Raw genomic sequence first — 24,957 nt, forward strand, 5'->3', positions numbered from 1 at the left:
AGTCTGGAGGCCATGCTGCCTGTTGTTGCACCAGTCCAAAAATTAGCAACAGTATCCATCTTCTGTTTGCAGGAGAAAGGAGGGGGGGCTTAGTCCCCATTGCCCCATTTCCTCCTCCCTCTGAATAACTGGTTTGTACTGTCACCACTTATCAGACATAGACTATGCATGTGCATCCTTAGCTGATGCTGTGGACCTTTGTAGCTGGATAAGAATGATAACTTTGACAGACCTTTTGATTATAAAAATTGGCATTGAAAAGATACCAGATTCCTTGCACAAAGTTAATTTTGCTGTCACCTTACTCACTTTGCAGAATGAACAATACAGGGTTTCTGAAGGGGAATATAAGCATGTGGTCATTAAAGGCTCTTTAATGACATTTGGAAAGGGAGCTCCTAGTTTGAAAACAAAATCCTTTGTAACAGTTTAGTAGTAATAAAAAAGCAAGTAAGATCTACCTATTTTCTGCTTCTAAAGTGTGATAGGAACACAATTCTGTAGACAGTGAATAAGATAATGCAAAGTGCATTGAGGGCAAACATTTTAAACTTCATATATGGCTGGTTCAGATAAACAACAGCCTTCTGTAGGCCTACATGTGATAATGTCAAGCCGCTGGCAGAAATGCGCCCTCCTTGACATCACTCAAGGATGTGCTGACGTGATCGCAGCATGTCCTTTACTCGTGTGAGAGGAATGATAATCTGAATAACTCTATGTGCTACAATTAGGGATTTTCTATGAGAGGGATTATCACCCCTTTTACGTGAGTAAAGGGCATGCTGCAATCACATTGGCATGTCCTTGAGTGATGTTGGGGGAGGGGTATTCAAGCCAGCAGTCCTGATGTTATCACCACCCGTGGCCAGGTGAGTGGTGGAGGCAATTCCCCCTGCAGGGGGTGCTGGGCAGCATGCTGCTTCTCCAAGCAGTGTTCAGGTGTGGCAAGAGCGGAGGTAAGCACCTATTCATTTACTCTTAAAGGTGCCTGTCACCGCCCCTCTGCATCCAGCCTCCTCCTCACCAGCCGTTACTGGCTGTGGCAGTGATAGATATCTCACTAAAAATATCAGATCAGTGGAAGTGGGGGTGGGGGGGACAAATTCCGTTTGGGGAATTATTAGGAAAGAAATAAAAAATAGAACTGCTGGTTTCATAAAATCTTATGTAAATCTATGGTGCAGTTGCATTTAAAATATTGTTGCCCCATCATTAAAAGTGCAATCACTGGATAAGATACAGAAAAGAGAAATTAAAATTATCCAGGGGTTTGAGTACTTTTGCTGCAAGGAAAAACTAAAGTGTTTGGGGGTGGGGGGATGGGAAGTACAACTGTGGAGATAATAGAGGTTTATAGAATTATTAATGGTATAGAGAAAGTGGGTAGAGATTTTCTCCCTCAAAATGAGAGGGAGAGGAAAGAACAATGAAATTGATAGGCAGAGGCTCAGAAAAAAGGAAGTATTGGCTGACATGTTGCACAGTGGAATGCAAGCAGTTCTGAACTGCCCCTGCTGTTGCAAGTATGTTTAAAAAAACACCACAGTGTTGAGCAAGAGCACTCTTGCACAAATACTTAAACTGGCGCAATTGTCCTTCTCCAATGGTTCTTATGTTCTTTGACGTGGTCTCTGTCTTTTACACAAATGGGCTATATGCCTGCGCAGAGAACTCTTTGGAACCTAACAAGCTCAATTCTCCTGCTTCGGGCAGGAACCCCACCCTCAGCCGCTATATGCAGCTGCACCACTCCTCATCCCCTCAGTCTTTCTTCGTCTGTGTTTCAGTGAACGTCATGGAGTCTGCAGCTTGGCAACAAGTAGGATCAAGATATCCCCTTGTTGTTTTTTCTCCCTGCTTCTTTAATTTCTTAGTGTTTCTTTCTTTGTTTCTTTAATTCTTTTGCATAGTAGCATTTTTCTTTGGTGTTTTGTTTTTTGCGGGGGTTTTTCCCCTCCTTGGAGTTCCGATCCCGGCTGGGACGGAGCGTGGTGGCTGGCCGGCCTTTGGCATTTATGCTGGGCACGACGAACTTTTAAAAATGTATCCGCTGTGGATCTAAGATCCCTTCCCCTGATACTCATACCGAGTGTCTCTTGTGCTTGGGGGAATCCCACATTGTCAAGACCTGTCTTCATTGCCAGAAGTTCACGAAGCAGGTTCGCAAAAATAGGGCTTCTCGCCTGTGCTCAGCCCTGTGAGATCTGGCTCTCCGTTCCTTGGAAGCCCTATCGTTGAAGTGGTCCATAAAAATGGCTTCATCGGTACAATCGGAACGCGTGGTATCCACTCCTATAGAGGCCGAAAACCCAACCCCGGTACTGATCTCTGCATCCTCTACAGCTCGGCCTTCGAAGGCTTCGAGTGAGCTGGTGTGCTCGGAGGACCTTCCTCCGCATCAGGCACCTGTGGTACCGAAGTACTACACGAATACCTTGAGGTCGGTACCAAAGATAAAAAGGAAGAAGCTGCATCATTTGCCAGTGGGTCAACACCTCCCTCCTATACCCAAGAAGAAGAAAAAGGAGGAAGTTCCTACATCAGAGGCCCCTGCAGCCAAAAAGACTAAAGTGGCCTCGGATCATCCAGCACAGAAGTCATCAATGTTGACAAGACCTACAGCTCACCCATGGCTGTACCGTCGGTGGACTTAGCCCACAATTGGGCTAGTTCAAGTAGAGAACATTCAATGGCAATGGATGAACTGGGGTGTGCTTCATTGGAGGAGGAAGTTCTCCAAGCAAGCAAGCAGAAGACGCATCGTGGCTGCCTAAACGCCGGTCGCCCCCTCAAAGGCACCCAGAGTGTATCCCTCTTTGAGACCATGGTACCCGTTGGGACTCAGAAGAACGCTCCTCAACTTACAGATGGGATCGGTCCTGGGACCGTCATGATCAATCGTATCAAGATCGATACCAGATGCCAGAATATCGCTCAGCCTTGTTGGAAGCTGAGACTTCTTATGGCGCATGGCGCCGGGACTCTGGATCATGTGATTGATACCAAGTGGACTATTAGTCTGACTACTCGGACTATGCTTGACCACCGCTATGGGTCCCGTTACTCGGAAGTTCCCCATGTGTGGGAAACCCGTAACTATGAGGGTTTGGCATAAACCCCCCTCACACTCAGAAGGGAGGCCATGTTCCCGCTCACCCCAAAACTCCCCGAGAGATCATAACGAGTGTTGCGAACCACCCCCTTCGGTTCCAGTGATGCATCAAGCTACCGTGCCTCTCCAAAGGCTGCCGGCAGAACATTCCACTTCGATACCAGACAACCCAGGTAGCAAACCTTTGGGTTCGACGTCCATGACACAGGACCCTCTGGCTCCCCTGGAGCCCAAATATGATGCTAGCTCCCAGGACTCTGAAATAGTTTCTCTAGGCTCGTCCCCACTTGACATACAGTCTGACTTGAAGCCTGTCTCCCATCAAAGGACCTCAAACTGTACTCCGCTTATGTGGCCCGAATGGCATCGGCCTTGGGAGTGAGCCTCGGTAACCAGCAAAAGAGAACTGGACCCTTTGTTCAGCCTTATTGACTCAGAGGCCAAGGTACCAGCTGCTTTGCCCCTGAATTCGGCATTGCTGAAGGTCATGTAAGCTCACTGGGAAAAGCCAACAACACTTTCTCAGCCTAACAGGGGTTTAGAGAATTTCTACAGGATGCAACTGCAGGATGATACAGCCTTTTTGAAAAAATCATCCCACCCCGAATTCAATTATCGTGGAGGCTTCCTTGCAAAGGACCAGGAGTCACAGCCAGTCTGCACCGAGTGACAAGGAAGGCAGAAAATTGGATTCCTTCGGGAGGAGGCTGTATTCAGCCTCGGCCCTACACGTGAGGGTGGCCAATTATCAGGCTTATAATGCCCAATATAACTACTTTTTGTGGGAGAAGGTGGATCCTTTTCTGGATCTCCTCCCACAGGACAAGAGGGATCCGGCAAAAGCTTTTTCCGTGAGGCCATTCAGCTGGCAAAACAGGAACTTTATTCAGCCCGACATTCAGTGGAATGTGCAGCTAAGATGATGATCACATCTATGGCACTCAGACGACACGCTTGGCTGTGCTTGTCTGGACTTAACTATGACGCCCATGCTAGGATTGAGGACTTGCCCTTTGAGGGCTCTAGTCTCTTTTCAGAACAGACTGATGACACACTCCAGAAAGTTCAGAAGTTGAGGAACACAGCACGTTCTATGTCATATGTTTCACCAACTACCAAACCACAGAAAACTGACAGGTGGTCGCCTTATCAGACACAGAGTGCCTCTTCCCAGCAACAGTCGCCTTCAGAACGGTCCTTTCGTGGCAACAAATTCCAACCAAGATACATGTCGGGTGGACAGCCCAGTAAGCCGGCCTTTCAGAAACAGCGCCCAAATATCTTCCAGAAGAATCAGTGACTCAGGGCGCTTCAGGACTCACCTGGCCCCATTCTCGGCGAGCTGGGACAAAGTGACTACGGACCAGTGGGTCCTCACAATTATACGTTTGGGCTATGCCCTAGAGTTTTGTGGGACACGGCCGGTGTTCAGGATTCTGGTGACTCCTTGCACCCCGGAGTTGGATCAAGAGGTCGCTGCTCTCCTGGAAAAGGATGCAATCAAGAAAGTCACCAACCCCGACAGCCCTGGGTTCTATTCCCGGTACTTTATGGTGCCAAAGCCATAAAGCGGTCAGCGCCCTATATTAGACCTCGGGGCCCTGAACAAACATTTGGTCTACAAAAGGTTCTGAATGCTGTTGGTACCAACCATTTAGGAGAGGAGAGCTGGTCTTGTGGTAGCAGGCATGACTTGTCCCCATAGCTAAGCAGGGTCTGCCCTGGTTGCATCTGAATGGGAGACTTGATGTGTGAGCACTGCAAGATATTCCCCTCAGAGGATGAAGCCGCTCTGGGAAGAGCAGAAGGTTTCAAGTTCCCTCCCTGGCTTCTCCAAGATAGGGCTGAGAGAGATTCCTGTCTGCAACCTTGGAGAAGCCGCTGCCAGTCTGTGAAGACAATACTGGGCTAGATAGACCAATGGTCTGACTAAGTATATGGCAGTTTCCTATGTTCCATTGTGACCATCCTGGAAAAGAACATGTGGATGGTTTCCCTGGACTTAAAAGATGCCTACTATCATGTTTCAGTATGCCCTCAGCATCGACGCTTCCTGTGGTTTCAGATCGGGGGGGATACCCTATCAATTCAAGGCCTTGCCGTTCGGCCTCATGACCGCACCGAGAGTTTTTACAAAATGTCTGGCCCCAGTGGTGGCATTACTGCAGGAGCAAGGTTTGCAGGTGCTACCATATTTAGATGATTGGCTCATCTTGGTGAGCACCAGGCGTGCTGTCCTGGATGCCCTCGAGATCGTGGTAGATACCATGCAGGAGCTGGGTTTCCAAATAAAGTTCAAAAAATCTCAGTTGGAACCCACCCATCAAATTCAGTTCATAGGGCTGATATTCGACACAACCTTGGAAAGGGTCTTCCTTCCAATGGGCTGCATAGTTACTCTCCAGAGGCTGACGGCTACTTTCCTAGCCGGTAGCCCACAGACTATGCGCTCCATAAAGCACCTGCTTACATGGCAGAGAGTACATACATGCTACCTCAAGCACATCTTGGAATGCACATAATTCAGAGGTGGTTTTTAGACGTGTTTGATCCCCTTCAGGATTCGGGCCATCTAGAGCACACGCCTCCTCGATGGGTATGGGCAGCGGCAGAGTGGTGAACAGAATTTCGGCACTTGAGTGTCGGTACTCCCTTTCAGGCCCCTCGAGCCTGATGGGTGGTCGCAACAGATGCATCGGAGCTCGGTTGGTGAGCACACCTGGAAGGGCTTCATCTGAGTGGACATTGGTCCCCCAAAGAGAGGACTTAACACATCAATTATCTGGAGCTGTTGGCCATTTTCAACGCTCTCAAAGGCTTCCTACCCCTGATTGGGGGTCATTCAGTGATAATACAGACAGACAATACAATGGCAAAAGCCTATGTCAATAGGCAGGGTGGAACGTCCTCGAGAAGCCTTCTGTTTCTGGCTCTGGAGCTTTGGCATTGGTGTGTGGCACATGCAGTATCACCTCAGGCAGTTCATATACAGGGTGTGCTGAATGTCCAAGTGGACACTTGGAGCAGAATGACAGTGGTCTCCCACTAGTGGGCTTTACACCACGGTATTTTTAGGGATATGTTTGTAAACTGGGGAGTCCCATTGCTGGACCTATTTGCTTCCTGAGACAATGTGCAATGTGCCCTCTATTGTTCCAGGGGAGGTGAGGGTGAGGCAAGGCAAGGGCTCTCTGGATTATGCCTTCATCCTATCTTAGGAGGGCCCCCTTCTGTATGTTTCCTCCATTTCCCCTAATTCTGAGGGTCCTGCGCAAACTGAAGGTGGATTGGGCCAGCGCAATCCTGATAGCCCCGTGGTGGCCCAGGAGGCCTTGGTTTCTGGTCCTGAGGTGCTTGGCAGTGGATTGGAAACACCTGACTGCCCTGCCAGACCTGCTGTTGCAGGAGAAGGGACGGGTGCTGCACCCAGATGTCCAGTCCCTCCATCTGATGACATGAAAGGTACTGCTGACTTCCACTGAGACTTAGGGAAGTTCTGGTTGCTGTCAGAAAACAGTCCACACGGAAATCATATGCTCACAAGTGGAAGAAACTTTTCTGTTTCTTCACTGCACTGTATAACTTTGATGCGTTTAATCCATCCATTCAAGATATATGTAATTATCTGTTGTCCCTTAAGGAGTCCGGTTTAAAGCTTTCATCCCTTAAGGTATATTTGGCTGCCATTGTGGTGCGTTCCCCTGCTGACTGGGCTTCATAGTTTAAAGACCCGGGGGTAAAAAGTTTTCTAAGAGGTTTAACACATATGTTTCCGGATGATCCTGCTATGTCACCAGCCTGGGATCTCTTAGTGGTGTTGGCTGGTCTGCTGCGCCCGCCATTTGAGTCTTTGGCTTCAGTTGACCCCCATCTCTTGACCTGGAAAGTTGCCTTTTGGTGGCCATTACCTCCACCAGGAGGGTAAGTGAACTGAGAGCCTTCAGGGTTGACCAACCATACCTTCAGTTTCATAAAGATAAGGTTGTTCTTAGACCAGATGTCCAGTTTCTACTCAAAGTGGTGTCCATGTTTCACCACTCACTCTGCCAGTGTTCTTTCCGAATCCTTCCTCGGATGCAGAGAAACGATTACATCATCTGGACATTAGAAGGATGCTATCCTTCTATATCCAGATGTCTGCTGAATGGAGGAAAACTCCTTCCTTGTTCGTTCTCTATTATGGGCCACGTAAAGGTCTTCAAGTTTCAGCCCAGTCCATGTTTAGTTGGATAGTTTCCACAATTGAAATCTGTTATCAATTGGCTCTCAAGCAGTTGCCAGCAACCGTTAAGGCACACTCAGTTCAGTCAGTGGTGACCTCTGTCGCCTTTGATTGTGCATTCCCGTTAGACACTATCTGCCAGGCAGCTACCTGAAACAGGATAATTGAGTTTGTTAGGTTCCGATGAGGTCTCTGTGCAGGCACATAGCCCATTTGTATAAAAGTACAGATGACCACTAGAAGAACCAATGTTACAGGTGAGTAACCTGTAGTTATTTCCAGTGTAGCATTGCGCAAGTGTAAGTATGCAAATTTAAATATTAACGCAAGAGCACTCTTGTGTAGCAAAATGGATGGTTTTTTACATGTCCGCAACAGTGCAGGCATTTCAGAACTGCCCATGTTCCACTGTACAAAACATCAGCCAATATTTCACACAATGCTTAATCAGCTCACGGAATGCACTGCTAAAGAGAATGGTGAGGGACAGTTGCTTAGATGCCTTTAAAACAGCCACTCCTGTGTGAGCCAGTCATCAGGATTCCCTTGCTGACTGAGAAGCAGTGAGTGTACATAAGAGGCCGCCCCTCTTTCAATTGAGGCATATATACTGTAAAATGCGCCCCCTCATGGAAGCCCTTTTGGCCCCTTCTTTAAGCTCACTGTGCTGTTTCATCAAGAAACAGGGAGGCTGTGTTTTTTCTACTCTTTCAGCTGATCCCTGTTTGTTGTTGGTTTGGAGGGCTGTTTCTGCTGATTTTTATTCCCTACTGGCTGTTTTATATTTGTTGTGTGGTTTTATATTGTCTGTGTTTGTTTTTATGGATTCTGTTTGTTTTGGTATCTTGAGAGAAAAGCAGGATATAAATGTTTTTAATAAGTAAATAAGGGTTGGACAAATTCATGGTAGATCTCAAAGGCTGTTAGCTATGACAGCTACAGAGAATTTCCACATTCAGAGGCAGCTTACTTGTGAAGACCAGATCCTGGGGGACATGCAGTTTGGGAGGGCTCTTGTCTTCATGCCCTGTTTTTAAGCTTTCTGGAAACATCTGTATGAAACAAGGTGCTGGCTAATATGGTCCCTTGGTCTGATCCACTGGAGCTTTTCGTACATGCTTATAAATTCTTTCTCCTCTCACATTGGCATTTTTTTAGTTGTCTCTGACACAGAGCGACATCAGCCACATTGGTTCCATGAAAGTAGAAGGCATTGTGCACCCAACTACTGGTGAAATAGACCTCAAGGAGGAAGTAGGTAAGGCTTAACTGAAGTCGGTGGGCATACTTGGATTTCTGAATGGGAAATCTTCCCCAAGAGGACTGTTAAAATCCAATAATCTGTAAGTCCTTGACCAAACTCAAAACTGGATTTGAATTGTTCTGGACATGCTACAGACAACCAAAAACCTCCTAATGAGAGCCAACAACCCCAAATTGTTCAAGTTTGGTGATTGTTTCAGATTAATAATTGAATTATACATAAGAAGCCTGTTTTTGAACAGCATTTTCCACCATTACTATTAGCAGCTATTTCTATTTTTTTTCCTCTCCTTCAACATTTCATGTCTGGCCTTTTAAAAAAACAAACCACATTAATGCAATATTGCTAGTACCTTTCATTACAGTGGCTGACATGTTGAGGAAAATTACCCAAAAGCAGCCCCAATGAAATTAAAAGAACAAGTTAGGACCTAAAACCCTTTCATTTCAGTAGATGAGATACAATACAAATACAGAATTTGCATACATTGTGTTACAGAATGGAGAGCCCATTAGCGATAATAGGCTCACTCTTGTGTAACACAATTTGTGCAAATTTTGCATTTGCAAATGCAGCATTAGTAGGCTGACATATTGTTGTGCAGTATATCAGTCATTGGGACTACTCTGAGTAGTTTTCCTCAATATGTCAGCCAGTGTAATAAGGTAGGTTGTGTTTGCATACACTCAGGCTTGTGCCTGTTACCATTGTTTGAAGACACTACAGTACCATCATCATTTATATTTCAAATTGAAATCTCAGGCACTAGGAGAAAAAGTATGTCCTGCCATGTATGTCAATGATAAAGGAATCTCTGGGCACAGGGCACCAGGCTCATAATGGGTTGTTGATGCAGTTGTGGACCTGTATTTTTATCTGAAAGCTCCACTCAGTATTTTGATACAGAGAGATCTTGCTTTTGATGTTTTTTCAGGGAAAGCGCTGGAAAAGGCTGGAGGTAAAGAGTTCTTAGAGACAGTAAAAGAACTACGGAAGTCTCAAGGACCTCTGGAAGTAACAGAAGGTATTCTATCTATTTATTAAAACATTTTAATTAATTGCTCAACATTTCCTCCACTCAAACACGCAGTCCTTTTTCATTCATTCTGACTTAACCTTAAATTCTGTATTGAGATTGATTTTAAAGACTAAATGTAGCTAAAGGAAACACAGGTAATGCGACTGTTTGCTGTGCGCATCCCTCGCCAATGATGCAACGTAGGGATTATTCCACCCTTTTTGACACATGTTCTAAATCAAAACTTAATTTCTTTTGCCACCAACTCTGCTGATTGTTTAAAGTTTTCACAGGTAATTTTTTCATAAAAGTGAGTGTCACAGAAAAGTTTAATCTCATGTGTAGAGGTTGTATCTTAATGAGGAAAATCCTGTACTTCCAATAATTCTCACTTAGCTAGAGGAATAGCTATATCCATAATTCCCTAAAGCCCAATATAATATTTTTAGCCAATGATTGAAATGGGTTCTTGAAATCTTATTTTTCAAATCTGAACAGGTAATTATTTTACTGTAAATGGCTAAGCAGTGGGTCTTCAACTTTCACAGGAGGAAATGAGCTTGAGCACAAAGAAATGCAAATTACTGGTCCTTGATAGCTTTGACAAACCCTATTTATAATCATTTATAAATAATGATACAGTGGGACTGGATCATCCCCACTAAGAATGCAGAAGTGCTGTATGCAAAGCATTTCTGCAGCACTTGGTAATCCAGAGTCCCTCTGCATGGGGAGTGGATTTTCACCAATCTTGCCTTCCCTGGAAATGCACTTTAACACTCCTAAATATGTTCCTGAGGGTCACACAGCCCCCAGGGACATATTTAGGGATGTTAAAGCACACTTCCAAAGGAAGGAGAGAGTAGTGAACATTGCCTTCCCCCCACATGCACAGTGGGACTGGATTCCTAAATGCTGCAGAGGCACCTTTGACATGACACCTCTGCACCTTTAGTGGGAATGCTGGTTGATAATTCTGCATAGAGAGAGTACTGCATCAGATCTTTAAGGCGAGAAAGAAACTCCATGAAATAAAGAGTTTTCATTCTATGCAGATATAAAATACCAAGTTACTTTCAATAAATTACAGGAGATCTGTGAATTCTGCAGTGCAATGAGGATTAGGCATACATTATGTTGGTCTGGAAAGCACTAAGAACATAATTTCTTTAAAAGCCTAACCTTGTTTGCCGCCTTTTTTTTTTTAGCTGCCCTCAGCCAGTCTACTGGTCTAGCAGCGAAGTTTGTCATTCACTGTCACATCCCACAGTGGGGTTCAGACAAGTGTGAGGAGCAACTGGAGGAGTCTATAAAGAACTGTTTAACTGCTGCTGAAGACAAGAAGCTGAAGTCTGTGGCTTTCCCACCTTTCCCCAGTGGCAGGTATGTATTGTCTCTTAAGTCCTCTCACAAGCAGTTAACAGAAAACTTAAAATTATGAATGTTTCAGTATCTTGTGCATAATAAACTAGTAGGCAGTATATTAGCACACATTTGAGTCACTTGGATGACTGTCAGTTTTTTTCATCAGGGCCCCAGGGCCTTTAACTGCTACATGATATCAAAATTTAGCATATGAAATGTTTCAAATAACTGATTATTTGAAATCAATTATTTTAAAATGATGAAATCATCCTAACAAAGTTCATTTGTTAGTAGGATCTGCAATGGAAGCCCTCACACAACAGGGAAGAGTGCTGGTCTTGTGGTAACAAGCACGAATTGTCCCCTTTACTAAGCAGGATCTGCCCTGGTTTCCATTTGAATGGGAGACTACATGTGTGAGCACTATAAGATAGTTCCCTTAGGGGATGGGGCCACTCTAGGAAGAGCACCTGCATGCTTGTCTGCAGAAGGTTTCAAGTTCCCTCCCTGGCATCTCCAAGATAGGGCTGAGAGAGATTCCTGCCTGCAACCTTGGAGAAGCTGCTGCCAGTCTATGTAGACAATACTGAGCTAGTTGGACCAATGGTTTGACTCCGTATAAGGCAGCTTCCTATGTTGCTCCAGTTCTGTTGCATGCTGTTGTGTAAGAACACTAATACTTTGAAGCACTGCCCATGCTCCAGAAGTGCTTTGCAAGAACAGGAACATGTTGCTGAGAGTCATGCTCTTCCAGAGTCCTTCTGGATCACAGGTGGTGCTCAAATGTGTTATCATTCTTGCACAACCATGTGAGTGCAGGAGAACTGGGAGAGTTGCGCAAGGGCTCCTGCTGTGTGTCCACAGATCTTACTAACACATATGCTAAGGGTGTTCACAGATCAAGGTTTGAGCACTGGTTCAGCGCCACAGGGAGGAGAGCAGGAGCTTTAAGAAAGAGAAGAGCAGGGCGTTACCTGCTTTCTGCCATCCCATGCAGCTTCCTGCTGAGGCAGCACCAGCAGACAGTGAGCAAACACATGGCATCTGCACATGCACGGGTGCCATTTGCATGATCAGCATGGTGTTGCTGACCATGCAGATGGCACCCACGCATGCATGGACACCATATGTCTGCTGGTGCTGCACGGAGGTACTTGTGCCATCCTAACAGGAAGCGGCATAGGGTGGCAGAGAGCAGGTAAGGACCTGCTCTCCTGTTCCTTAAAGCTCCCTCTCTCCTCCCTGTGGTGCCAAACCAGTGCTCGAATCTCGGTTCGTGCACACCCCTAGCATATGCTTTGTTAGGATGTCAGCCATTGTGACTCCATGCTGAGGAAAGCAAATTGCTGAACTTCTTGTATTTCATTCAGCTATTAAAGGCATGATAGGATTTTTGCCAGTATATCTATCATTCCAGAAGCCTGCAAATAAGAACCATCCAGGCATAAATTTATTTTATACTGCTCTATCATAATGAATATAAATGTGATTTTGGACATTACAGCAGTTTTCCATTACAACTTTCCATCTTGGATATTACAGCAGTCCTGTGAAAAACAATTTGAGATTGGAGGAACCATTGACTTTTCCTGGCAGCTAGCTATTGACATTTTTGCTGCTGTTGGAAGACTGAAAAATAAAGAATGGTAGTTTCCAGTCTTTTAAAGTGGTGACTGACTTTGTGCTTCAAGTGCTTTGATTGCAACATAGGTCCTTCTTCTTTGTGTCCTGCTGTTCCTAGGCAATAGATGTCTTAGCCCTAAATTGTTACATGGTAGGGAAAATAACTTTCATCTGTGCTGCAACAAAAGCATTGGGGCCAGAAAAGTGCTTGTGGAGTGGGTTGCCTCATCATAAAACACAATATATTGACTTTTCCGTTACAAATTACACAGGCCAAGTTTTTAATTCAGAACTTCTCAGGTTAGTACTTTTCATTTCAAGTATTAATATTAACCTTTCCCATCTCTGTCTAGAAATTGCTTTCCGAAACAGACTGCAGCCCAGGTGACACTTAAAGCCATTTCTTCCCATTTCGATGACTCCAGCCCTTCCTCCTTGAAGAACATTTACTTCCTGCTTTTTGACAGTGAGAGCATTGGCATCTATGTGCAAGAGATGGCAAAGTTAGATGCCAAGTAGCAACAGAAGCCAAATGAAATTTTATTTTTCAACATGAATATGAGTAGAATGAGAATTAGAAGTGGGTTTTATTTTTAAAATATTGTGAGGAAGGAGTATGTGAGTAGCTTTGAAGTTTTGTGCTGGGTGGAGGGCTTTTGTTATTGGCGGGTGGGGGGTGGGGTTGAAGAGAGAGAAAACATTGTTTGGGAGAGTTTGATCTGCAGTGATACCATGCTCAAGACACCCTTTACCATTTTGTATCATCCCTAAGAAATTAAGTTGCCAGCTCTCTCTACATTTTATTATGTCTCAAGTTATTTTAGTTTAGGCCTTTTAAAGATTAATCTCATTTTTAGAGTAGCAAACAATTCAACCTGCTCAAGAGGTTGAGAGAAAATGTGAATTGTTTGCTTCCCTTTCTTTTCCCAATGGTAGTTAGAAAACTTTATGTTGTGTCTACATTCCTTGTTGGAGAAAGTAATTTCCAAGAAAACCCACTTGGTGCTTTACTGTTTTACCCCAGAACGATCTGTAATTGCTGAAAATATTTCATCTTATTTGTTTTTATATTAAAAAAAATGGCATCATGCTTTTTTAAAACTTTAAACTCCAGCTGTTTCAATCATACGTATTTCCTAAAAGAGGGAAAGCAACTTTGGAAATAAGTTTTAGAACAGTGCCAAAAGGCAGTGGGAACAAAAGGACAGTTTCACTTTAGTTGCATCTAGTTCAACATTACTGCTGGTGTTTGCCACTGGGAAAGTTTCAGCTTTCCAGGATCTTACTATACTGGAATTCTGCAGCATTACATTCTACAGAAACAATTGTTTATTTGATGAGGTAGGTGTTACCTATCAGATCCTGGAGATTAATAGCAATTTGAAAGCAGAGAGGAAATATATATATACCAATATGCAATGATGATAGACTTTTTTCTTTTGCATAGAGTGAGTCCAGCCCAGCCAAGAGCTATACATTTAATTTGCCTACTGAAAGCAATCCCTGGGTTCAGACATAACACAAAACCAGAGGTTGGCAAACTTGCTGTTTCAGTTTGAAACTGTGAATCACATCACAGACATTCATCCAACTGCAGTCCAGCAACCTCCAGTTCCAGGAGAGGGGAGCCCCTCCCTGCTGCCTGGCTGCCAAAGCCTATCCCAGCAAACTCCATGACCAGACTGTGGACAGAGCACATCAGGAGAGCGGCTGCAATTGGCCATGATCTTGAAGGGGATGTGCTGAGCTCGATGGTGCATTTTTGGAGCGCTCCACCCGTTCTTGCCATGGAAAGAATATTTAAATCCCTTTACGTGACATGTCATGCCAGCACATCTGACGATGATAGCACCACTGCCCCCACCCCAAAGAGACCAGCACCCAAATAGTCCTGCAGAAGCACGATTCCAGTGGGGCTGGAGGACACTATTTCCCTCTTAAGAAGGGAAGGGAACATGATGATTTCCTAGGAGGGGATATGTAGATAAGGGAGGGCAAAGGAGGGGGGGGGTCTGTCCCATTGATGTAGGATGCTTTTGTGAGGGATCACCCTAGCAAAGCAGTCCATGCAGACCAAACTGAATTCCACTGGCATCTTACTGCCGGTGGACTTGCCCTCTCATGAGAGGGCCAGTCTACTGCGGAGGACCAAAGGGTGTGAGCCCTAGGTCTCCCTTTGGACTGCATGCTCACAAGTTGAGTTAACCCACCAAAGGACCCCAACACTCCATGTTTTTTTTTTAAAAAAGGTCAGAATCTGCAACCCTCACCCCACTTCCCTGTTACGCCTTGCTCCATGTGCCATAGCCTGGCCACGTGCTTGGACGGGCGAAACATCAGATTCTGGGACGGACCTTAAAACCCTTTGAAAATTCCTGGGTCTGATGCAGCGTTGTACCATATGTACATCTGCTAGTGCAGAGAAGAAGGGAACCCCAGTTTCCAGCAACCTCAGGAGAGCAGGGTCACCATTTCAGGGCACAAACAAGGGTGAACATATCCACCTTGGCGGACAGGTTGGCAGGGGGTACACTTTGAGAGCTACTTGGACACAATCGCCAAGACAGAGACCAGTCACCGGGGTACCCATCCCCGCGGCTCTCCTCCATACAGTAACCTTGCTTGATATAAAGTCACAATGACCTGTCACTCTTGTGATAGAGCAATCCGTGGGAGAAGGGGTTGTGTTATTGTCATATGTGCCAATTAGCAGTTGCCTATCCGAGCTCCCGCCTTGTTCCCCACAGATGGTTCTTTTCATGAGTTGTGAGAGGTTGTCCCCATGGCCTGACACGTTCTTGAGCTAGCGCAGTCCGCCTCAGAGGAATGAATTATGACTAGAGCAATACCTCAGAGATGATGGGCCCTTCCTAGAAAGGAAACTGTTTGACAGCAGAAGCAAAGACCCAGAGAGACCTGACACTGAACTGGGTGGGCTGGATACACTCCTGACCTCCTTTCAATTAAGTGCCAACTATTCATGCTACCTCAGCGGAGGAATGTATCCATAGGTTGGGACATGCAAAAGCCTCCCCCAATTAACGGGAGGGAGTTTCAGGGTGAGGACTTTACTGAGGAACCACTTGCTGTAAGACCTTTCTCCCAAAAGAGATATCAGAGGATGTACTGTCAGCTACAATGTGGACAGAAATCATTGCTATTAATCAAAATACCTTGTATGTCAACAATTATAAAGGGGATGACCAGAACTGATGCAATGGCTGGCTCCTGCCTTGTAAAGTGTTGAGTCTCAACCCCACATCCAAGCCTTTCTGTAGAAGGGCAAGAATTGGTGTTATGGGGGGAATCAGAGGTCGAATGTTTTAGACCTGCACCATGCTACAAAAATCTTCCATGTGGCCTGAAATATTCACTTTGTGGAAGGCCTCATGATGCCAAAATGGTGTCTAAAATCTGTAGAACATATCCACTGGTCCTCTAGTGTCCAGTTACACAGCTTTATCCAGTCCACATCTGGATGAACTACTGAGCCCTGGAATAGGAAACAAGGATTGTAGCCTAGAAGTGAGTGAGTGAGAGCGAGTGTGTTCGTTCCCAGGAGAGATCTGTCTGTCTATTTATTTGTGCATACATACACATTTCTATACTCCCCAAAACTTGCATCTCTGGGTGATTTACAATTACAGTAACTAAACATTTAGTCAATAAAACAAAACAAACATTAAAATCATTTACATTGAAATCATTTAAAACCCAACATTAAAAATATTAAAGCTATAAATCTAATTAAAAGCTTGGGTGAATAAATGTTTCTTCAATGCCTTTTTAAAAGTTGCCAGAGATGGGGAGGCTCTTATTTTGACAGGGAGCACATTCTAAAATCCCGGGATTTTGATAGAGAGCACATTCTAAAATTGCTGCCAGACGAGTTGGCGGTAACTGCAAACAAACTTCACCAGATGATCTTAACAGGTGGTGGGGCTCATGGTGAAGACAACATTTTCTTAAATACCCAGGGCCTAAGCTGTTTAGGACCTTATAGGTAATAACCTTCACCTTGTATTTTGCCCGGAAACATAGCAACCAGTGTAGTTCTTTCAACACAGGAGTGATATGGTCTTTCCTAGATGACCCAGAGACCAACCAGGCACTGGAAACCATTCTGCCTCGTCAATCTATCTGTGGCTTAACCAAACTACTAACACATTGATTCCCCCTGCAGATAAACTGTGAAACAAGTCACATTGGCCTCTCTCTCTGTGCCCATGTTAAAATCAGTTGTGCTTCCATCATCCGTGACCTGGACCTCATGCCACCCTACAAATTCATATTGACCTTGGTGCAAGAGCAATTATTGTTCTTGCAATAATCTCTACATCTCTAGTATTATTGCTCTTTAACCACTATTTTCTCTTACTGTACCCCAAAAAGCTACAGTAAACCTCATTTTATTTTGAACTTCAACTTCTCCATTCAGTTATTTCCACAACCAAAGCTTTGAACACATTTATTCTGAAGGTGGGAGAGCTCCATTCCATGCAAGCTAATTCCAACATAAGCCTAAAACAGCTCGGGGTTCCCACTAATTCCCCAGGAGCAGTTCCATTAATACTAAGGAATAAGGGCCCCAAAAAGAGTACATGGAGACAAACTAGATTCTAGATCACAGATTCTCAACCTTGGGTCCCCAGATGTTATTGGACTTCAACTCCCATAATCCCCAGCCCCAAAGGCCTTTGGATGAGGATTATGGGAGTTGAAGTCCAGCAACATCTGGGGACCCAAGGTTGAGAACCCCTGTTCTAGATGGAAGAAGCAGAAGAGTCAACGAGAAAGGAGGGCCAGGGGAAAGATTGAACACTCAAGAACATAAATTGGTGAGAAATTTTTGATGGGAAAGAAAAGCAAGCATGGCCATTGAGGTGGGACAGCAGGATGGACCTGCATTTTATACTGATGAAATAATTAGCCAAACTTTGGGCTACAGATACCTTTTGGTATTCAGAATAGTTGCATTTTTGTCACAAAGAGTAACTAAAATTTATTTATTTATTTATTTATTTATTTGATTTATATACCGCCCTTCCAAAATGGCTCAGGGCGGTTTACAATTAAAACAAGCCACTAAAACAATAAAAACTAAAACAAATTAAAAACAATATAGCAATTAACAATATAAAAACATTTTAAAATAGGATTAAACAGTTTACAGGAATTAAAAGCCCCAAAATCGGGTTAAAATTTAAAAACCCTGGAAAGCCAGGCCAAACAAATACGTTTTAAGGGCTCTCCTGAAGGCTAACAGAGAATTCAAATTACGGATTTCCGCAGAGAGCGCATTCCACAGCCCCGGAGCAGCCATAGAGAAGGCCCACCTCCGAGTCGCCACCAGACGAGCTGGTGGTAACTGGAGGCAGACCTCCTCAGATGACCTTAACGTGCGGTGGGGATCACGCAGAAGAAGGCGCTCTCTAAGGTAACTCAGGCCTAAGCCGTTCAGGGCTTTAAAGGTAATCACCAGCACTTTGTATTTTGCCCGGAAACATATCGGCAGCCAGTGCAATTGTTTCAAAATAGGTGTAATATGGTCTCTCCGGGTTACCCCAGAGACCAATCTGGCTGCTGCATTCTGAACTAATTGAAGTTTCCGAACTACGTACAAAGGCAGCCCCACGTAGAGCGCATTGCAATAGTCAAGACGGGAGGTTACCAGCTGATGCACCACTGTTTTGAGGTCATCCTTCTCAAGGAATGGACGCAACTGTCGAATCAGCCGAAGCTGATAGAAAGCACTCCTGGCCATGGCCTCCACCTGAGAAACCAGGGTGATGCCTGGGTCCAGGAGTACTCCCAAGCTGCGCACCTGCTCCTTCTGGGGAGTGTAACCCCATCCAGCACAGGGAGATCTAACTCACTCCTCAGATTCTGAGCCCCCACAATGAGCACCTCCGTCTTGCTTGGATTCAGCTTCAATTTGTTCTCCCTCATTCAGCCCATTACTGCCTGTAGGCAGGCATTTAAAGAGTGAGTGCCATTTCCTGAAGATGAAAAGGAGAAATAGATTTGGGTGTCATCAGCATACTGATAACACCCAGCACCAAATCTCCTGATGACCTCACCCAGCGGTTTCATGTAGGTATTGAAAAGCATTGGTGACAGAATGGAGCCCTGAGGGACTCCATATAACAGCTCCTGCTTTGAGGAGCGACTGTCACCAAGCTCCACCATCTGGGATCTACCTGAGAGATAGGAACGGAACCACTGCAAAGCAGTGTCCCCATTCCCAGCCCCTCCAGGCGACCCAGAAGGATACCATGGTCGATGGTATCGAATGCCGCCAAGAGATCCAAGAGGACCAACAGGGTCACACTCCTTCTGTCAATTCCCCAGTAAAGGTCATCCATCAGGCCGACCAAGGCTGTCTCAACCCCATAGCCAGCTCTAAAGCCAGTTTGAAATGGGTCTAGATAATCAGTTTCCTCCAAAACCGCCTGGAGCTGGTTAGCCACCACCCTCTTGATCACCTTGCCCAGCCAGGGGAGATTGGAGATTGGCCTATAACTATCCATCGCTGAGGGATCCAGGGTAGGCTTCTTAAGAAGAGGTCTAACTATTGCCTCCTTCAGACAAGGCGGCACCCTAGCCTCCCCCAGCGATGCATTTATGATATTAACTAGGCCATCTCCAACAAGCTCTCCACTAGATTGACGCAGCCAGGTCGGGCAAGGATCCAGAGAACAAGTGGTAGGCTGTACCGCTCCAAGCAGCCTGTCCACGTCATCAGGAGTCACAGATTGAAACTGATCCAACCTAACACTGCAAGAGGGATTGCTGGATACCTCCCTTACAGACCCTGCAGAAATAGTGAGTCCAAGTCGGCCCGAATACAAGAGATTTTATTCACAAAGAACCCACTAAAGGCGTCACAGCAGAGTGTCTCTGGGAGCTGATTTGAGGCAGAAGGAGCAGAAATTATATTCCTCACCACCCAGGACAACTCTGCCAAATGTGAACCCGCAGACGCAATGCGCGCCGACCAAAAACGCTTTTTTGCCACGCGCACCACCATTGCATAGGTTTTCAAATGGGTTCTATACTGCATCCTGTCAGATTTGAGCCGAGTTCTCCTCCACTTGCGCTCCAGTCGCCTACCAAGCCACTTCATCCCCCGCAACTCCTCCATGTACCAGAGGGCCATCTTAGAAGCAGGCCTGGAGGGACGCTTAGGAGCGATAGTATCTACTGCCCTAGTGAGTTCTCTATTCCATGTTCCCACCAGGGCATCGACAGAATCACCGGCCGTACCAACATCAAAATCCTCCAAGGCCTTTTGGAAACCTGCTGGGTCCAGCAGCCTTTTTGGTCGGACCATCCTAATAGGTCCATCACCCCTGCAGGGGTGGATTGTGACCGTGATACCAACCTTAACCAGGTAGTGATCCGTCCATGACAATGGGGTAACCACCGGATTCCCCACCCACAGAACACCCCCCTGATCCGAACAGAAGACCAAATCCAGTGTGTGGCTGGCAACATGAGTTGGTTCAAAAATTAATTGGGAGTTGTCATGGCCGCTATGAACTCCTGAGCCGCACCAGACAAGCCAGTCCCAAAGTGGATATTGAAGTCCCCCAGCACCAAGAGCCTGGGGGACTCCAACACCAACTCTGCGACCAGCTCCATCAGCTCAGTTAGGGAGTCAGTTGGGCAGCGGGGTGAACGGTACACCAACAGAATCCCCAATCTATCCCTAGTTCCCAGCCTCAAGAATACACACTCAATATAGTTCAACTGTCTCACAGGGGCCCTAGTAAGGGAAATAGTATTTTTATGGGCCACAGCCACTCCACCACCCCCCGCCCACTTCCCCTAACCTGCTCCACAACAGAGTAACCTGAGCCCATACTGGGCCACTCGCTTCCCCCAACCAGGTCTCAGTTATACATGCCAGGTCAGCTCCCTCATCCATGATAAAATCATGAACAATTTCGGTCTTGTTTTGAACTGACCTGGCATTGCAGAGGAGCAAGGTTAGGCTCTGTGGGTAGTTGGTGCTGCTCCCCAAGGCCTGAGTGTTGACAGAACAGTTGGAAGTAGAAATGGTTACTAAATTACTAATTTCTCTTCCCCTGTAACGGCCAGCTGTTCTGCCAGTGCCAATTCTTCTATTCGCCACCACTACAGCAATAGCTGCCCCAAGGCTGCCAGGTGCACCCCCTACATTATCCCCCCCAGGAGAGCCCAAACACATCTCGTCAACTAGGCCTGGCAAAACTCAGGGCAATAAAAACAATACTTAACCCAAAATATCCACCCACCCACAAAACAACCAGAAGTCCCACAGGCGACAGCAGCAGCAGGCAAACAGCAGAGGAGCCACACCCAGCACAGGCTCTCACCCTGTGCCTCTTGCTGGTGGATGGTCTTGCTTCTTTGCTGGGCATGGGGAACAGGCAGCAGACGGGCAAAATGGGCAAGCTATACCCTTACAACCTTTCTAGATCAGGGATTCTCAACGCTGGGTCCCCTGATGATACTGGACTTCAACTCCCATAATCCCCAGTGGTCTTTGGTTGGGGATTATGGGAGTTGAAGTCCAATAACATCTGGAGACCCAATGTTGAGAATCCCTGTTCTAGATAAGAGACTATATGAGCTGTGTATACACAAACACATATTTTGGCCAAACTCCCACAGAGTAGGCCTGTTGGTTAATATTTAAACAGCTGTTTAGGCTCACAAAGAGGCTTATGCTAGCTTGGAGAAATTTTTTATTTCTCTTAAACATCTAACTCCCTATTCCATATTTCTCGTGGAAATGAGGAGACGAACATTTCCTCCCAGTCTCCTGATCTTGCACCTCAACTTGTTTCCCCCCAAAGGTTTCTCTGCATGTGAACTTTTTCAAAGTTACTATTATTTAGCCCAGTATTTTTCAGTCACCTAGGCACTTGTGGATAGCATTCCTACTTTTTAGATCAGAAGTACTCTGACTTCAGGCTTACGTGATCATCGTTAAAAACAAAAACAAAGCTAGAATCCCTGCAGGTTTACTTGTGTTTTAACATTTACAGAGCAAGACTGCATACTTGCAGCTTTCCTAACTGATCTGTGTTAAGTGATCCCAAGTATGCACTCTGGCTTAAGAACACAAGTTGCTTGTTGAAGCAGTTTACAGTCTACCTAGTCCAATATGTTTTGCAAGAATTCCAGCAAGCAGAAGACATAGGGCAGCTTTAATGACATATTTGGCCCCTAGTTCCCACTGTACCCAGATCAGGACAAATTACGCTGCAATCCTACATACATATGTGAAGAGGGAGGCCATGCTGTTACAGAAGGTATACACAAAATGAAAGGCAATTTCTTTTTAGGTTCTGTTCTGGGGAAACCGTGAAAAAGTTGATGAGCTGTAGACCAGTTACTACAGGGGTTTGCAATAAATACGTTTGCTCGGTGTTCTCCCAGTTTCTACTATCTAGCACACTATTTACTTGTAAGGCAGCAACTGGCAGCAATCCAGCTAAAGTTGCCATGACAAAATCCCACTGAAACCAGTGGAAGAGGTTAGTCACAACTCATTCGAGTTGCATTGCTCTCCAATGACTAATGTTAGCTTGATTGAAGCCACTGACTTCTATGGTACCTGCATTCAAGAAAGAAGTTAATTTGCCAAACCATTACGTTTTCCATGTCTTACTTTAGACTATGGTCAGCAACATGCTTACGTCCCAGAAACTGATCTTGGAGAATTTACCAGAAAAAACTATGCACACACAAATATTGCAAAAGAAGGCTCATAATATTATACCTGTTTCTCAGCTCATGTGTAGGAAGGAAATGCATTAAATGTTTGCCTATATTCCATCTCAAAATACAGTTTTAAAAGAAAACTCAGTACAGTACCTTATCCCAGTATTTTCTGAAAATATTTCTGCATGCTGCTTTTTGTTATAAAAATTACAACCTACTCTTCAGAAGGCAGGAAAACAAAGTCTAAGATTTAAAAATATTCTGGTAAAAACTAATAAAAGGAAGTATTCATCAGCTGCAAGTGAGAATCCATGGACACCAAGATGGTTATAAAAGCTTGGGCTACATTACCATACAGGAACTAGAATATTTTTGAGTGCCATAGGGACCCAGGACCAATTACCCTAAAACCCTGGGAGATGACCAGCTGGAAGTCCAAATACATAAATATAGTCTAGGGCAACTGTTTGCTCAGAGAAAAAGATATGTTCAAGCGAACAGAAAACATGGACACTGCAAGAAACAAAAGCCTCATTCACATGATTCACACAAAGCCTCTTCTCATGATCAGTGAGAAGGGTTCCAGAGTGGGCTGCGGGGAAGGCAGGTTATACTTCCCTTCCCCGCAGATGATCCCGCTTGTGTTGCTGGGCATGCTCCCCGCGCACCAAGACAATTACCCACGCAGCGTGGAAGGGTCGGAAGCTGAGATGTGTTGTCACGGCACCTGTAACTATGAAGATGCACTGCACAAGTGTGCGGTGCATCATGGGGATCCCTCCTCCCCTCCCTGCGTTCCTCGCAAAAAAAAAAATGAGGTTAAGGGAGCACTTGCATGCAAAACCAGTGAATAACCTCACCATCTGTAATCTATGCATGGTGTACAAATGTACAGAACTGTACACATTGATACATGTTCAGCACACACACAGTACTATATTTCTGATCTGTCCCTTGCATTTGAGGGGGTCTGAAGCCAGCTATACTTTAAAATGAATGCATGTACAGTCATTCACACCGAGATAGATAGATAAAGTTTATTACGGTCATAGACCAGTTAACCTTTACATTTTTCAAAATATTCGATTAGGTAATGCAGGCTTTATGAAGCTTACATACCGTAAAACACAATTTGGCCACATTAACAGTCATCCCAGTTTTAAAATTGGACAGCAGATACTCCAAGGAAAAAAGATCGGTGTGGATACTCCAAGGAAAAAAGATCAATTCTTTAGCAAAGGTGAAATGAACTTAGAACGACTATCCCTATAAAATTCTCAATAAAGGATTACATTAGCAGTGGTCTCTATTTCACCGGCACCACAGGGACAAAGGCACACCACATAAGGTACCCGCTTGTATTTTCCCTCCAAGACCGCAGTAGGAAGTACACAGAGGCGGGCCAGGATCAATGCTCTCTTCAATTTAGATACTAGAATGTTATCTAAATAATCGGCGGGTTGAAGATTAAAACCTTGAGGGCCTATATACAGCCCTCTTGTCAAGCGTGTAGATTCCTCTTGCAGCTCTAAATCTAGAGCTCGTTGTTTGATAAATTGAATAGCCTGATTGAATCCTTGCCCTATAAAGTTCTTCCTGGGATGTACCAAGATGATGCAACTTTGTTTTTAATGCTGTTTTCCATTTGGATGTAAAGCTATCAGCTAATACTAGTTGTGTGCCCGAACCGGTCCGGCAGCCATTCCAAAGAATGGCCGAACTGCCGGACCGGTCCGGCCCTGCCTGGTTCGGGTCCGGGTGGGGGGTATGTCTTTAAGGGCGGGGAGGGCTTGCTTAGCCCTCCCGCCTCCTTGCCCCCACCAGCGCCCGTATTGTACAGTATAGGGGCGCTGGAAACCAGCCGGCCCCCCCCCGCCGCCGCGGCGAATTAACCCCTAAAACCAGCCAGCCCTCCCTCCCTCCCAGCTAGCTGCCTGCCCGCCCGCCCGCCCACCCACCCAGTCGCTCACCCGGTCTCTGGATAAAAAGCGAGAGGAGCTCCGGCACAGAGCTCCTCTCGCTTGGAAGGCCTCCAGCAGAATGGTGGCTTGCGCGCGCGCCGCAAACCACGCCGTTCTCCGGAGACCCGGTCTACCCGCCGGGAAAGGGCCGGGTAGACCGGGCCTCCGATCGCTGGGTAGACCGGGCCTCCGGCGATCGGAGGCCCGGTCTACCCAGCGATCGGAGGCCCGGTCTACCCGGCCCTTTCCCGGCGGGTAGACCGGGCCTCCGGAGAACGGCGTGGTTTGCGGTGCGCGCATGCGCGCACGCGCAAGCCACCATTCTGCTGGAGGCCTTCCAAGCGAGAGGAGCTCTGTGCCGGAGCTCCTCTTGCTTTTTATCCAGCGACCGGGTGAGCGACTGGGTGGGGGGGCGGGCGGGCGGGCAGCTAGCTGGGAGGGAGGGAGGGCTGGCTGGTTTTAGGGGTTATTTCGCCGCGGCGCCGGCGGCGGGGGGGGCTGGTTTCCAGCACCCCTATACTGTACAATACGGGCGCTGGCGGGGGCAAGGAGGCGGGAGGGCTAAGCAAGCCCTCCCCGCCCTAAAAACAAGGCCCCCCTTCGGTGCCGGTCCGGACTTCTCCGGACCGTGCACATCCCTAGCTAATACTAGAGGGGCAAGGCCAATAGGGAAAA

General features: G+C 46.0%; 1 protein-coding gene across 10 annotated transcripts in view; it reads left to right on the forward strand.

Moving 5' to 3' along the window:
* LOC128350944 (core histone macro-H2A.2) overlaps positions 1–13,715 on the forward strand; it is a 38,451-nt gene extending 24,736 nt beyond the window's left edge. For all 10 annotated transcript variants that reach the window (XM_053309864.1, XM_053309866.1, XM_053309859.1 and 7 more), the window contains 4 exons: positions 8,496–8,595; positions 9,536–9,625; positions 10,828–11,002; positions 12,961–13,715. In XM_053309864.1, coding sequence (XP_053165839.1) covers positions 8,496–8,595; positions 9,536–9,625; positions 10,828–11,002; positions 12,961–13,126 — 531 coding nt within the window. In that variant the 3' untranslated portion in view covers positions 13,127–13,715. The remainder of the gene's footprint in view (positions 1–8,495; positions 8,596–9,535; positions 9,626–10,827; positions 11,003–12,960) is intronic.
* Positions 13,716–24,957: the final 11,242 nt, after the last annotated feature.

The sequence above is a fragment of the Hemicordylus capensis genome, chromosome 3 (assembly GCF_027244095.1).
Source record: "Hemicordylus capensis ecotype Gifberg chromosome 3, rHemCap1.1.pri, whole genome shotgun sequence".
Classification (NCBI taxonomy): Eukaryota; Metazoa; Chordata; class Lepidosauria; order Squamata; family Cordylidae; genus Hemicordylus; species Hemicordylus capensis.